Source organism: Pecten maximus, chromosome 1 (assembly GCF_902652985.1).
Source record: "Pecten maximus chromosome 1, xPecMax1.1, whole genome shotgun sequence".
Lineage (NCBI taxonomy): Eukaryota > Metazoa > Mollusca > Bivalvia > Pectinida > Pectinidae > Pecten > Pecten maximus.
Window position 1 is genome coordinate 34,535,618 of NC_047015.1, and position 17,290 is coordinate 34,552,907.

General features: G+C 38.1%; 1 protein-coding gene across 3 annotated transcripts in view; it reads left to right on the forward strand.

Moving 5' to 3' along the window:
* Window positions 1-17,290, forward strand: part of LOC117331557 (GTP-binding protein Rhes-like) — a 57,706-nt gene that overhangs the window by 17,900 nt on the left and 22,516 nt on the right. Inside the window, exon 1 of one of the 3 annotated variants that reach the window (XM_033890343.1) lies at window positions 13,187-13,547. The exons of the other annotated variants lie outside the window; for them this stretch is intronic. Within the exon in view, the coding sequence (XP_033746234.1) occupies window positions 13,525-13,547 (23 nt within the window). The 5' untranslated portion in view covers window positions 13,187-13,524. Of the gene's footprint in view, window positions 1-13,186; window positions 13,548-17,290 lie in introns of those variants that run through there. 3 annotated transcript variants of the gene reach the window in all.

Consider the following 17,290-nt stretch of genomic DNA (forward strand, 5'->3'; position numbering starts at 1 on the left):
ATTTTGGGACCTTCCTTGAAAATATTGCTTTCCTATTAGTTGATAAAAACTAAATTTTGGTGTCAGTTTTGATTTCCCGTTTTTGGTTTTGTCGCTCCCTCGGATAAGTCTCAATGTATGCTATATTTAGTTCCACTCATTCAAGATTACTGAAGACCTTTATGCACTAGCATGTCAGTTCTACAGAAGAAGGATAAGTATACATTCAAGCATAATTTATTCCAATAAATCCATAATTGTATCAAACACCACCAGTTCGTTCTGGGGATGCAGCGATTGAGACAAGGTGGTATTGACGACGGGCGCTATCTAATGGGGTAAGTTCATCGGTTCCTTGGTCCAAATGAGTGATTACCTGAAATATTTAAACTTAAGGGAAAAGTTCCAAATGTTTTGATCATTCGTACAAGTCAATGATAGACGTAAAAACATAGTATACCTGCTGTACTGTACAAATGACACAACAGGTTTTAGCATCATTCAAAAAAAAAAACAAATTGAGCGTAAGATCGAGTAGATCCGAAATCAATTACAAAGTGGTTATTATGATGAGCCCTTTCAGGATGAGGAATTTTATTTTGTATCTTCTTGTGGACATAATCCCTTTGTGTTTCTGAACACTTGATTCGGAAATATCTCGCTTTTGGTCTTATTGTTTAGGAGGAAGGAATGTGTTCTGTTCCTGATCGAGACACATTCTACTGTCTGATTGACGTCCACATAAATGGGAAGCATTGGCTGTTGGATGGTTTACCGACTTTACGTCAGCTCGGTTACCTCATTAGAGGACAGTTCTAACTTCAGTGGTAAAGGTGAAGGGTTAACTACTGAAATGTCAAGTCACAAGAATATCAGTGTACCTTATTCCTAGTAATTTATACTGGCACTGGGATAGATCAGTCATGGATACAGTGTGCTTCCTTTTTAGTGCCGAACATCAAGCAATCAGCACCAGGACAACACTTTAAATGAATTCAGTATGTCAGAACCATAAACTTTCTAACTTGACAAATGATAGACACGTAGACGAATTTTAAGAAATTAGAAGGAAAGTGCTTTTAAAGAATTGAAAAGGAGATCTTGCCACGAGAACAGCTTATATATGAATATCTACATAGTAACAATAAATATCGTTAATAACGTAAGCCGGTTGTCGATGTAATATAACCGGATGTTGTGGCATAACCGAATGCTGTATCGCTTCAGTGTAATATAACCGGATGTTGTATCGTTTCAGTGTGGTATAACCGGATGTTGTATCGCTTCAGTGAACCTAACCGGATGTTGCATTGTTTCAGTGTAATTAAAACCGAATATTGTATGGTTTCAGTGAAACATAACCGGGTGATGTATCATTCCAGTGTTTTATAACCAGATGATGTATCATTCCAGTGTTTTATAACCAGATGATGTATCATTCCAGTGTAATATAACCAGATGATGTATCATTCCAGTGTAATATAACCGGATGATGTATCATTCCAGTGTAATATAACCGGGCGATGTATCATTCCAGTGTAATATAACCGGGCGATGTATCATTCAAGTGTAATATAACCAGATGACGTATGATTCCAGTGTTATATAACCAGATGATGTATCATTCCAGTATAATATAACCAGATGTCGTATCATTCCAGTGTAATATAACCAGATGATATATCATTCCAGTGTTATATAACCAGATGATGTATCATTCCAGTGTTATATAACCAGACGATGTATCATTCCAGTGTTATATAACCAGGTGATGTATCATTCCAGTGTAATATAACCAGACGATGTATCATTCCAGTGTAATATAACCAGAAGATGCAACATTTCAGTGTTATATAACCAGGTGATGTATCATTCCAGTGTTATATAACCAGACGATGTATCATTCCAGTGAAATATAACCAGGTGATGTATCATTCCAGTGTTATATAACCAGGTGATGTATCATTCCAGTGTAATATAACCAGGTGATGTATCATTCCAGTGTTATATAACCAGACGATGTATCATTCCAGTGAAATATAACCAGGTGTTGTATCATTCCAGTGTAATATAACCGGGTGATGTATCATTCCAGTGTAATATAACCGGGTGATGTATCATTCCAGTGTAATATAACCAGGTGATGTATCATTCCAGTGTAATATAACCAGATGATGTATCATTCCAGTGTAATATAACCAGATGATGCATCATTCCAGTGTTATATAACCAGACGATGTATCATTCCAGTGTAATATAACTAGGTGATGTATCATTCCAGTGTTATATAACCAGGTGATGTATCATTCCAGTGTTATATAACCAGATGTTACATCATTCCAGTGTAATATAACCGGGTGATGTATCATTCCAGTGTAATATAACCAGACGATGTATCATTCCAGTGTTATATAACCAGACGATGTATCATTCCAGTGTAATATAACCAGGTGATGTATCATTCCAGTGTAATATAACCGGGTGATGTATCATTCCAATGTAATATAACCAGGTGATGTATCATTCCAGTTTAATATAACCAGGTGATGTATCATTCCAGTGTTATATAACCAGGTGATGTATCATTCCAGTGTAATATAACCAGATGATGTATCATTCCAGTGTAATATAACCAGGTGATGTATCATTCCAGTGTAATATAACCAGATGATGTATCATTCCAGTGTAATATAACCAGGTGATGTATCATTCCAGTGTAATATAACCAGGTGATGTATCATTCCAGTGTAATATAACCAGGTGATGTATCATTCCAGTGTAATATAACCAGGTGATGTATCATTCCAGTGTAATATAACCAGGTGATGTATCATTCCAGTGTTATATAACCAGGTGATGTATCATTCCAGTGTAATATAACCAGATGATGTATCATTCCAGTGTTATATAACCAGGTGATGTATCATTCCAGTGTAATATAACCAGATGATGTATCATTCCAGTGTTATATAACCAGGTGATGTATCATTCCAGTGTAATATAACCAGATGACGTATCATTCCAGTGTTATATAACCAGATGACGTATCATTCCAGTGTTATATAACCAGGTGACGTATCATTCCAGTGTAATATAACCAGGTGATGTATCATTCCAGTGTAATATAACCAGATGACGTATCATTCCAGTGTTATATAACCAGGTGACGTATCATTCCAGTGTTATATAACCAGGTGATGTATCATTCCAGTGTAATATAACCGGGTGATGTATCATTCCAGTGTAATATAACCAGGTGACGTATCATTCCAGTGTTATATAACCAGAAGATGCAAAATTTCAGTGTAATATAACCAGATGATGTATCATTCCAGTGTTATATAACCAGGTGATGTATCATTCCAGTGTAATATAACCAGGTGATGTATCATTCCAGTGTAATGTAACCGGGTGATGTATCATTCCAGTGTAATATAACCAGGTGGTGTATCATTCCAGTGTAATATAACCAGGTGATGTATCATTCCAGTGTAATATAACCGGGTGATGTATCATTCCAGTGTAATATAACCAGGTGACGTATCATTCCAGTGTTATATAACCAGAAGATGCAAAATTTCAGTGTAATATAACCAGATGATGTATCATTCCAGTGTTATATAACCAGGTGATGTATCATTCCAGTGTAATATAACCAGGTGATGTATCATTCCAGTGTAATATAACCGGGTGATGTATCATTCCAGTGTAATATAACCAGGTGGTGTATCATTCCAGTGTAATATAACCAGGTGATGTATCATTCCAGTGTAATATAACCAGATGATGTATCATTCCAGTGTAATATAACCAGAAGATGCAACATTTCAGTGTCATTCCAGTGTAATATAACCAGGTGATGTATCATTCCAGTGTAAAATAACCAGATGACGTATCATTCCAGTGTTATATAACCAGAAGATGTATCATTCCAGTGTAATATAACCAGATGATGTATCATTCCAGTGTAATATAACCGGGTGATGTATCATTCCAATGTAATATAACCAGGTGATGTATCATTCCAGTTTAATATAACCAGGTGATGTATCATTCCAGTGTTATATAACCAGGTGATGTATCATTCCAGTGTAATATAACCAGATGATGTATCATTCCAGTGTTATATAACCAGGTGATGTATCATTCCAGTGTAATATAACCAGATGATGTATCATTCCAGTGTTATATAACCAGGTGATGTATCATTCCAGTGTAATATATCCGGATGACGTATCATTCCAGTGTAATATAACCAGGTGATGTATCATTCCAGTGTAATATAACCGGGCGATGTATCATTCCAATGTAATATAACCGGATGACGTATCATTCCAGTGTTATATAACCAGGTGACGTATCATTCCAGTGTAATATAACCGGGTGATGTATCATTCCAGTGTAATATAACCAGATGACGTATCATTCCAGTGTAATATAACCGGGTGATGTATCATTCCAGTGTAATATAACCAGATGACGTATCATTCCAGTGTTATATAACCAGGTGACGTATCATTCCAGTGTTATATAACCAGAAGATGCAAAATTTCAGTGTAATATAACCAGATGATGTATCATTCCAGTGTTATATAACCAGGTGATGTATCATTCCAGTGTAATATAACCAGGTGATGTATCATTCCAGTGTAATATAACCAGGTGATGTATCATTCCAGTGTAATATAACCAGGTGACGTATCATTCCAGTGTTATATAACCAGAAGATGCAAAATTTCAGTGTAATATAACCAGATGATGTATCATTCCAGTGTTATATAACCAGGTGATGTATCATTCCAGTGTAATATAACCAGGTGATGTATCATTCCAGTGTAATATAACCGGGTGATGTATCATTCCAGTGTAATATAACCAGGTGGTGTATCATTCCAGTGTAATATAACCAGGTGATGTATCATTCCAGTGTAATATAACCAGATGATGTATCATTCCAGTGTAATAAAACCAGAAGATGCAACATTTCAGTGTCATTCCAGTGTAATATAACCAGGTGATGTATCATTCCAGTGTAAAATAACCAGATGACGTATCATTCCAGTGTTATATAACCAGAAGATGCAACATTCCAGTGTAATATAACCGGATGTTATCATATAAGAGTAATAACACATGTTGTTAAACAGTTTCAGTGTAATATAACCAGATGACCACTTCAGTGTTATAGAATACATTATAGGTTGACATACCATCCTATCGTGTCTATGTTATGATATTCCATTTTAATATAACCGGGTGATGTATCATCCTATCGTGTCTATGTTATGATATTCCATTGTAATATAACCGGGTGATGTATCATCCTATCGTGTCTATGTTATGATATTCCATCGTAATATAACCGGGTGATGTATCATCCTATCGTGTCTAGGTTATGATATTCCATTCTTATATAACCGGGTGATGTATCATCCTATCGTGTCTAGGTTATGATATTCCATTGTAATATAACTGGGTGATGTATCATCCTATCGTGTCTAGGTTATGATATTCCATTCTTATATAACCGGGTGATGTATCATCCTATCGTGTCTAGATTATGATATTCCATTGTAATATAACCGGGTGATGTATCATCCTATCGTGTCTAGGTTATGAAAAACCGTTGAGCGACAGAACCGTCAGTGGGCGTTCCTTCAATTTGACCTTTAAAGCGACATCCCTTCGTTCGCACTCAAGAAATATGCGCAATTTCTATTGATGAAATCTATATTAGAACGATGGTTTTATAAGTCTCTGTGTCTACAAGTGACACAGACATGTACAGGAAAAGGGCTTATCGTATACAAATATCGTATGTTTGTGCGGTAATTAGTGATACTTGGGGTCGAATTAAGAATTTTTAAGACTTAATACTCGAAGAACTAAGGTTTATCTTGAGAGTAAAAAAAAGTTGTAAATATTTTGTAGTAAGTTTAATTTTGATGACATAAACTTTATTCAAACGAAAGAATGTCCCTTTAATTAAAAAAAACAAAACAACAACAACATTTTTTTGTTGTTGTTGATATGTATTCGGGCACTTATGTTTTTCGTTATGATTTACAAACGGAATGTTACTCTCAATATACATGTGTCGACCAACAAGTCACCGACGTAGGGGAGATAACTCTAACAAGATTCCACAGTAATCAAACCAGTAAAATGTTTAGCGTTTTTAACATAACATTATGAAAGAAACCTCGCAATTTTTTCTAAGGATTCCAGGTTTAAATATATTTAAGTTGACATGCCAGAAATATTCCGTTAAGGGTTTTCTATTCCGATAAGACAATGCCGTTGAACGCCAAACGCGTTCCAATTACTTTTGTAATGATTGTTTTGTTACTTCTGTGGAAAAATAGAATCCACATTATATTTTCATGTCTCGCATTTTTAATGTGCATCTTTGGTTGTGTGCTGTATGAGGGTAAACTACCAACATATCAATGTATTTTTTTCTGCAATTTTATTTATCTATGTTTTTTTTTTTTTTTTTTTTAGACCTATAGGCGGACAGTATTAAGATTTCTGAGTTATTATACAGCTTTTCCCAATCATTTCCACACTTAGTAGTAGCTCTAATGATTGTAATGGGCCTAATGTCCATTTCATGGGGTTCAAATTGACTGCTATAGGATGTTAAAATTATATCTTAGTTGTTATATTTTTCTCTGGAAAGTAGTGTATCATAATACATGGGATTAGCTGTACTGTAAAATACCTCTGTAATATTGATCGAATAATGCAAGCAGTTAAGATACATAAACATTACACATGCGTTTATCCATCAATTTTTACATATTTACAAATTCAGGGATTTTTTGGCAAAAATAAAAATAAGATAAAATTTGAGATAATTTGAGATAAATGCGTTGCTTTGTCATAAAACTAGAACGAACATTAACTGATTTAAAATGACGCATTAGACAAGATTATTTCGAAGTAAACGTGGTAATTACTAAGGAAATAAAGCAACTTAACGCAACTTCTACCACCACCATGCTAAAATAAAACACATCGGGGATTTCGAAAAATCTAGCTCACACGAAAGCTTGAAAAGTAAGTCGGTGATGACTTCTCCAACAAATAACATCAGTGGTAATCTGGATACCTGCTTCCTGAACAATGAATCGTGTCGAATTATCCCTTATTTCTACCTCGGATTTCCTTACCTCTAATGATTCCGATTACGGTAACCTATATTCTTGAGAACGGAAATTGTATTGGCAGCATCAAGTGAAATCGAATCGATGAATCCCGGCTGCTTGAGGTGAACACTTTGATAGGAAGCATGACAAGCTTAAACTTAAAAAAAAAAAACGAACTTGTTCTGGATAATTAAAATCGTCAAGTTCCCAATATATTGGTTTTTGTATTTTTATGTCGAAGGATTTCTTATAACAACTTTCACTAATGCTCAATTAAATTAATGTCAGCGCTTGATGAATGTTTGAATCAAGCCCTATCATGTTATATTTAACTACGGATTGAAGTATTTAATACCCCTTACTGAGCATGGGGTTGATTAACGAGATGTCCATTATTTAAAACTCCAGCACTTATCGTAATTACTTAAAGTAATCTTTTATCAATACCACACACGCATGCGGGTACATGTCAGACGCTACTAAGTAATTCTCCTTACTCTTCGCATGTCGAACGTGACCCTGTCACGTGATTGTTTTGTTGGTTTGCTTCTGTGCACTTTTAAAACATCGATAATGGCTCGGATCATGTAGCTGATGTTCATAACAGTATATTAATCATCATTACTAACAATATGTTTTTGTTAACAGTGTAGATGAATAAATGCGACAAACTTAATAGATATAGATGTTTTATAGTCGTAGTAAACCATGATCATAGTGACAAATCGGCTATATAATAGCATATTATACCCCGAACAAGGAAATTAGCATACCTATCCTTCGGATAAACAATGCATACTATACATGATTTAAAACACTAACGAAGAAATGTCTCATAATGCATTCTTAAAATCCTTACTGATATTAAGTCTACATGTGTATATATCTAATGTTTAGATCATTTGTTGGTTGGTTGGTTGGTAGTTTTACGTCTTCTATCATGGTCAAAGATTTGAGCTCAGGCAACGAGAGAGTGGACTGTACTTGAGACCGCCGTGGACTGAATCTCCCTCTAGTGATACATGCCCCATCCATCCGGTACGTCCACAGAGCCGGACTGCTCCCTGGGACGGATTTGGGCACGATAAAGTGGACCTTCCAGGCCCTGTGTGGAACACAATATGTGTTAATAACACAACTATTGGTATCCCATATAAGATTCTGTATATAGTACTTTGGGGACACTAACAAGACCGTTGATATGCTGTCCTTATCGTGGAACTTGTGATCTTTGTCTTCACTTGCCTTCTTTTCCCTATGCCATGCTTTCTTAGACTAAAGTCCTTCTAGAATTTCATCCTCATACGACCACGAGCCTTTCGCGCCTTTCCTTTTGATATGGAGCGCCTTTCCTTATGATATAGAGCGACTTTCCTTCTGATATGGTACGCCTTTCATTCTGTTATGGACGCCTTCTCTTTTGATATGGAGCGCCTTTCCCTCTTATATGAAGCGCCTTTCCCTCTGATATGGAGCGTCTTTCCCTCTGATATGGTACGCCTCTCCCTCTGATATGAAGTGCCTTTCCTTCTGATATGGAGTGCCTTTCATTCTGTTATGGACGCCTTCTCTTTTGATATGGAGCGCCTTTCCCTCTGATATGGTACGCCTTTCCCTCTGATATGGAGTACCTTTCCCTCTGATATGGAGCGTCTTTCTAATGAAAATGGAGCGTCTTTCCTTTTGATATAGAAAGCCTTTCCTTTTGATATGGAGCACCTTTCCTTCTGATATGGAGTGCCTTTCCTTATGATATGGAGCGCCTTTCCTTCCCATATGGAGCACCTTTCCTTCTGATATGGTACGCCTTTCCCTCTGATATGGAGTGCCTTTCCTTCTGATATGGAGCACCTTTCCTTCTGATATGGAGTGCCCTTCCTTCCGATATGGAGTGCCTTTCCTTCTGATATGGAGTGCCTTTCCTTCTGATATGGAGTGCCTTTCCCTCTGATATGGAGTGCCTATCCTTCTGATATGGAGTGCCTTTCCTTCTGATATGGAGCACCTTTCCTTCTGATATTGAGTGCCTTTCCCTCTGATATGGAGTGTCTTTCCTTCTGATATGGAGCACCTTTCCTTCTGATATAGAGTGCCTTTCCCTCTGATATAGAGCGCCTTTCCATCTGTTATGGAGCGTCTTTCCCTCTGATATGGAGCACCTTTCCTTCTGATATGGAGTGCCTTTCCCTCTGATATGGTACGCCTTTCCCTCTGATATGGAGTGCCTTTCCCTCTGATATAGAGCGTCTTTCCCTCTGATATAGAGTGCCTTTCCCTCTGATATAGAGCGCCTTTCCTTCTGATATGGAGCGCCTTCCCTTCTGATATAGAGTGCCTTTCCCTCTGATATGGAGCGCCTTTCCTTCCGATATGGAGTGCCTTTCCCTCTGATATGGAGTGCCTTTCCTTCTGATATGGAGTGCCTTTCCTTCTGATATGGAGTGCCTTTCCCTTTGATATGGAGTGCCTTTCCTTCTGATATGGAGTGCCTTTCCTTCTGATATGGAGTGCCTTTCCCTCTAATATGGAGTGCCTTTCCTTCTGATATGGTACGCCTTTCCCTCTGATATGGAGTGCCTTTCCCTCTGATATGGTACGCCTTTCCCTCTGATATGGAGCGCCTTTCCCTCTGATATGGAGTGCCTTTCCCTCTGATATGGAGTGCCTTTCCCTCTGATATAGAGCGCCTTTTCTTTGGTTTGGATCGCCTTTCCTTCTGATATGGAGCACCTTTCCTTTTGATATGGTACGCCTTTCCCTCTGATATGGAGTGCCTTTCCTTATGATATAGAGCGCCTTTCCTTCTGATATGGAGTGCCTTTCCCTTTGATATGGTACGCCTTTCCCTCTGATATGGAGTGCCTTTCCCTTTGATATGGAGTGCCTTTCCTTCTGATATGGTACGCCTTTCCCTCTGATATGGAGTGCCTTTCCCTCTGATATGGAGTGCCTTTCCTTATGATATAGAGCGCCTTTCCTTCTGATATGGAGCACTTTTCCTTTTGAAATGGAGCGTCTTTCTAATGAAAATGGAGCGTCTTTCCTTTTGATATAGAAAGCCTTTCCTTTTAATATGGAGCACCTTTCCTTTTGATATGGAACGCCTTTTCTTTTGATATGGAGTGCCTTTCCTTCTGATATGGAGTGCCTTTTCTTTGGTTTGGATCGCCTTTCCTTCTGATATGGATCGCCTTTCCTTCTGATATGGAGTGCCTTTCCTTCTGATATGGAGTGCCTTTCCTTCTGATATGAAGTTAAATAATGCATATTTTCCCCGAGTACCCTACAAAAGGAAAAGCTCAAAAACCTGGTACCAAATACACATGTTTTAGTTGCGCATTTTTCGGTTACTTCGGAAACGAGAAAACAAGCATGATTCACAATCCCAGATTTATATATACCAAACATTTCATTTGCTTGCTTTTGTTTGGAAACAATGTTGATCCAATGCAAGAAAATGAAGAATACCTATTTTCAACTACAACAAAAGAAGCGTCAACATGTAAGTAATTACAGTCAGGTTCTGGCGTAGAACGGAATTATTGGTCAAATCTCGAAAAAGAGAATAGGACTAGTTCGAACGGAATCACCAGGTATAACAGACCAAGCTTCATATGACACAAAGATTCCAAACGAGATCATGTCTATGTAGCACAAAATACAACTCAAAAACATGTAACTATGGATACATTGATTTACTCTTAGTTAAGGTATACATGTATGTTAAACAGTATTTATATTCCCTAACCGATTAAGTTACAGCCCGAGTTTCCTCTGACCCTGACACCATGTCTGGGGTAGGGCCAGAGCGCACTACTATATCAAAACGTGGAATTATCCGACACCGTTTGGTGTCGCTAAGAATCTGGTGTAAATACAATAAAATCGGTAGTGACATAACACCTACCTTATATATATGGATAAATGAGATATTTATTTACCCCAGAACACCCATTTAGTCCCACCTAGGTGTTTTATTCCGTCCGTATAGACAGGGCTTTACACTAGTCAAAATTTCATACTTGACTCGACGCCATATTGCTAACTATGTAGGTCGCGGGCGGCCTAATTACCCTAATCAGTGCGCGATGGAACGAAAAGGGAAAAAAATACAAATTATTTTTTATATATTTTACCGCTTATAATTTATAAATAATGAATTTTTGAATTGAATATAACAGGTTTTGGGAAATAATATGCTTAGTTTTCTTGATTTAAACTATGTAAGTAGAAAAACACAATTATTGATATGTGGTCTTTTCGGTCCATTGCTTTCCGATTCGGGTGGTTAGTCGTACTATCACTTACAAAATGGCGGGTCAACAGTGTGAAATTTTCACTAGCGTAAAGCGAGGGTCTATACGGACGGAATAAAACACCTAAGTGGGACTAAATGGGTGTTCTGGGGTAAATAAATATCTCATTCATCCATATATGTAAGGTAGGTGTTATGTCACTCCCGATTTTATTGTATTTACACCAGATTCTTAGCGACACCAAACGGTATCGGATAATTCCACGTTTTCATATAGTAGTGCGCTCTGGCCCCACACCAGACATGGTGTCAGGGCCAGAGGAAACTCGGGCTAATTAAGTTATTGTACTTATTTGACATCAATACACGTTTAATGTCATATATCCTAAACCACGGCTACAAGACATGCTTTAATAACAGTATAACTTCATATATTCGCGGTTTAGTTTCCCCTGACGATATGTTTCCCCTTTCCCCGATATTGATTCAAGTGTTATATTACACGTAGGTGAATTGAAACCTATTGTAGAGACGTGGTACTTCCGCTTTATAGTAAGGGAGATCTTTTGTTTCCAGAGGAAATGAAGAGGGTTATCGTTATATTACAGTTGACTTTTAATTACTTTCAGTATATTATCTGCTTTGATTTGCGGATAGAGAATAGGTTATGAGAAATCGATTACAAACAAATGTACGATCAGACATCGCCGATATCAGATGTCTCCATCTCGCCCCGATCACGTGCACCAGTTAATACCACTACGAGGTCCATGGTAGTAATGGACGGGCCATCCAATCGATAGATTTGTTTATCTTTTTTTCTTTGTATTCTCGATTACTGTAACACGTTCTGTACTTAATGTGACCCTGATTTCGCAGCAACAATAAGATTACTTGATAAGCTCATTCACATTGGTTGAGTATGGCTTCGTAATTAAATGATTCTGTTATTTTTTTCCGCATGTGTTGCGTAGTTGTAAATGCAGCATGTGACTGTTACTGTTTGACGCTCTATGAGTTTAGAAAGGTACTACTTAAACTGCAATAAGAGAGAGATGGAGACATGGCATCTGTTACATCCATCATAGTGGCACTATATCACACATGTTGAGCTTTGTCGAACGCAATATCAACATGGTCTTTAAAATGGGTAGTAAGCGTTAAATTGACCTTTCACATTATGCGTGACATGGGAAGAGCAAGGTAGTTTATGTCTTAATTAAGATGTTGTATTAACTGGAGACTACACTGAAATGTGTTTTTTCCTATTTTGAGTTATTGTGTTTTTTGTTTGCTTTTGTTTGTTTGTTTGGTTTTTATTTATTTTTTGTTGTGTGTTTATTATTTATTTATTTTTCTTGTGTGTTTATTTTCAAATATATATAGATATATAAGTGTAAATTAAGAAACCGGACACTGAGAAACAGAAAATTAAAATATATATATACAAATGTATATATAAGTAATCGCCTGAAAATAGCCGGTACTTGACTTGAAAACGTTAGCGATAATCAACTGCAATTGCCATTTTGAGTTCTTTATGTTTACATATTTAAACGATACACAATGTTTTAATCATGTTAAACTTTACATGTTTTACCTTACTGTTGAACCGAAAAAATCCCAAAAACCCCGTTGATATTCACAAAGGTGACAAGTAACACTGACATACATATTGAATAACCATATCAGTAAAATTGGGGTTAGCTATTATAATCTCCCTATGGTCACCGTTCTGTATTCTTAAAGCTGACACATTACGGCAGCAATATGACAAGGCATAAAAGACGATAAAAGACGTACACTCCACTAGCTTGGCTATATTATATCCATCCACGGCAAGGTCTTCATCTCGCTGCCATCAAAGAACGCCCAATTACTCGGCATCCACGTCTGTTGGTGACAGGTGTCGTCATTAAGAGGATCTATGTCTATCTGACTGGCCATGGTATTCCCCAAGTAGTGGAAACTAGGACATGCCTTAATATTTAAAATCTTGGTGGAGGTAGCTTTATAGATGCACAATGAGTGAGCACTTCTGTGTCAAAGGATTTGATGAAGCGTATGAGTGGATGACCGTTGGCAGATAATTGTTGGGTTTTACCACTACAGGGCTTTTGGAGCCGATTTCTATTTTAAATGGATTGTAACGGAATAACAAGGTAAGTTTCGAAGAAAATTATGTTACGACAACTAACATATTTAAGATTTGAAAACGGGCAAAATTGATTGGAAAATGATACGGTATTTTAACAGTTAACTCATAAACATCATTATGATCTTGTTATTTTTTGTTCGCTGCAGTAACGAAAGGTGATGGCGATTATGTTAAAGATACAGATAGATTTGATTAACGCCTGTTGTTGTCTCTGCGAGTAGAACTAACGAATGTCCCCATAGCAAACTTCGTGAAAGGCGACTAAGTTTTGGGGTAATCTTTCTCATTTCCCTCCGTCTTCTGTCTTCAGGTTGGTCGTTATAATGGTATCTGTTGTTCTCATTGCTTGATCTGTAAGAGATAACTGAACTCGATATCTTTATTTCTTCTTCAAACACTTTTTTTGTTTCAATATTTCTCCTTTGACACTACCTTGCTTGTTGCATGTGAAAATAAGTGTAAGCGTATATCCATGTACATCAGACAGGCATTCAGGCAGGCGGATTCTGTCCCCAGACAGTGGATTCTGTCCCCATACAGTGGGTTCTGCCCCCATACAGTGGGTTCTGCCCCCATACAGTGGGTTCTGCCCCCCATACAGTGGGTTCTGCCCCCATACAGTGGGTTCTGCCTCCAGACAGTGGGTTTTGTCCCCAGACAGTGGGTTCTGCCCCCAGACAGTGGGTTTTGTCCCCGGACTGTGGGTTCTGCCTCCAGACAGTGGGTTTTGTCCCCAGACAGTGGGTTCTGCCCCCAGACAGTGGGTTCTGCCTCCAGACATTGGGTTCTGCCCCCAGATAGTGGGTTATGTCTCCAGACAGTGGGTTCTGCCTCCAGACAGTGGGTTCTGGCCCCATACAGTGGGTTCTGCCTCCAGACAGTGGGCTCTGCCCCCAGACAGTGGGTTCTGCCTCCAGACATTGGGTTCTGCCCCCAGATAGTGGGTTATGTCTCCAGACAGTGGGTTCTGCCTCCAGACAGTGGGCTCTGCCCCCAGATAGTGGGTTATGTCTCCAGACAGTGGGTTATGACTCCAGACAGTGGGTTCTGGCCCCATACAGTGGGTTCTGCCCCCAGACAGTTGGTTCTGTTTCCAGGCTGTGGGTTATGTCTCCAGACAGTGGGTTCTACCCCCAGACAGTGTGGTCCGCCCCAGACAGTGGGTTCTACCCCCAGACAGTGTGGTCCGCCCCAGACTGTGGGTTATGTCTTCAGACTGTAGGTTCTGTCCCCATACCGTGGGTTATGTCCCCAGAAAGTGGGTTTCTCCCCAGAAAGTGGGTTCTGCCCCCAAAACATTGGGTTCTGCCCCCAGACAGTGTGGTCCGCCCCAGACTGTTGGTTATGTCTTCAGACTGTGGGTTCTGCCCACATACAGTGGGTTCTGTTTCCAGACTGTGGGTTCTGTCCCAAAGACAACAGGTTTTGTCCCAAGCAGTGTCATACCAAAGTATTAAAATAGTACTTGGTCACTGCCGTATGCAAATCACTGAATGGATGGACAAGGAAGCACATTTGACCTGTGTCATATGGACAGGGTATATGTCGGGTTAATCTGCCTGGACATGGTAGTTTAGTGAAATAGCGTTATAAAATAGGCACTGTAAAATGAACAACGCAAAATTGCATTACAAAATAACCCTTGGATTGGCTATATCAAAGTAGGCACTGTAATACAGTAAAACACGGATAAGTCGACGGGACCAAGTAAAATATTAGACTTATCCAGTGGTTCTACTTAAAAGTGTTTTAATGTACGGGAATGCAATGGCATACAATGTAAATGACCCAAAGTCACCGGTCATCTACCACACATCCGATCACGTGGTTAAAAGTCATGTAAGGGTGGACATTTTCTTGACCATGAATAATTTATTTAAACAGTTCATTAAGCATTGACACACAAACTTTCTAACAAAAACAAAATGTAGCCAATCACGTACGCCATTGTCCGTTTGTGATAACATTAAAACATGGCTGACATGTAATTGGAGGCAGACATCATTTCAGCTATGACTTCATTCAATCGACAATGGTGTATACGTAGGTTTCTCTCATTTGGCAGTTATTATCAGTCGGAAATACGCATCCTCTAATGTAACGATCAAAACAACACATACAAAAAATAAATGAATATATTAAAATTAAAGCGGAACCTATAATGAATTATGTTTCCTAAATGATGTAAAAAATACATGTACAATTGTAAAAATAAAAGCCTCTTACAAAAAGTGCAATGCATTGGCAAAATTGCCGGAGTCCTATAAATATTTTATTTGCGAATCAATAACAAATAAAAGCTGATCCGCAGTATTAACACATTCAATCTTGGTTAGCTTGATTAAAAAAAATAGTACCAATAAAAGATTCTTTCTAATTCCTAAACAAATGAAAATAGTAATGACATTTTCTATGGCTCGATATATTCAACATTCTATAAATATGAATATAGTTTGGATTCAATGTTTACCATAGAACGGATTTTTTTTTTAAATAAAAAAAGAGATAAATATTTGTATTGCGTTAGTCTGGAAAGGTAATCGGCCATTGATAAGGACCAGAAGCTACCTAGTAGTGGTTAACTTAGGTTTGTGTTCGTAAGATTCAAAATATCACCAACAAGGAAGTTTTGGTATAATTTAGAAGGAACGGACCGCGGTATCAGAATTAACAGTGTTCGAAACATCTGTGTTTAATTTACTTAGATAAAGAAGGGAAAACAATGGGACGGAACAAAACATTCGACTTATCCAATGTACAGTTGTATTCGATTCAAGCGTGTTCGAACCAATTCAGTTTTACAGTATTAACAACGCAAAATAGCATTAAAAATGGCCCTTAGTCTGCCTCCATCAATTTGACTCTTGTTGCTCAAAAATGCTATTACCTCCTCACTATGGGAAAACGCGAGGCTCCATGGTAAGTTTGGTGATTTTGGATATCATCTAATGAATTTTATACTACAATGCAGATGTACCTGGGTATGGACTTTTGTAATTTCAGTTAATTTGACCCTTCGTTGATGCGCTCCTCAAGCCGCTTTGGAGTGAGGACCATATATTTGACAGTCAGGCGCTTGTAAATATAAAGAAAATTGAGCGGTTTCCCATTAATATCACATATATTTCACGAGTATGACAGAATATCGATATTTTCACGAGTGCGAATCACGAGTGAAAAATATCGAAATATTCTGTTAAACTCGTGCAATATATGTTATATCAAACGGTAAACCACTCAATATCCTCTATGTAATTCACTGGCAAAAATGCAATAAAAGATGTTAATTTAAAAATGTATGATATGGCAGAGGTCTGGGTACTGTGAAAACTACGAGGCAACACCGCCACGAGCAAAACGGCACCCCACCTCACTTCAAACTGACACGGTGCATACTATATACTACCGTAATCTAGAAACATTTATCTTTGACCTACCGTGTCGCTCAGTACGATAAAAAAAAAGACACACACACAATTTCCCAGAAAACATTGCCGAATTCCTCCTTCAGTGCACCATTTTAGAAACGGCTCCCTCAGCCAGTCCAGATTCCTCATTTACATACGGAGTTGAAAGGTCATGCGTTTATATAATCGGCTGTTGCCAGATGTTTGTTTGTTTGTTTTTGTTTAACGTTCTATTAACAGCCAGGGTCATTTAAGGACGTGTCAGGTTTGGAGGTGGAGGAAAGCCGGAGTACCCGGAGAAAAGCCACCAGCCTACGGTCAGTACCTGGCAACTGCCCCA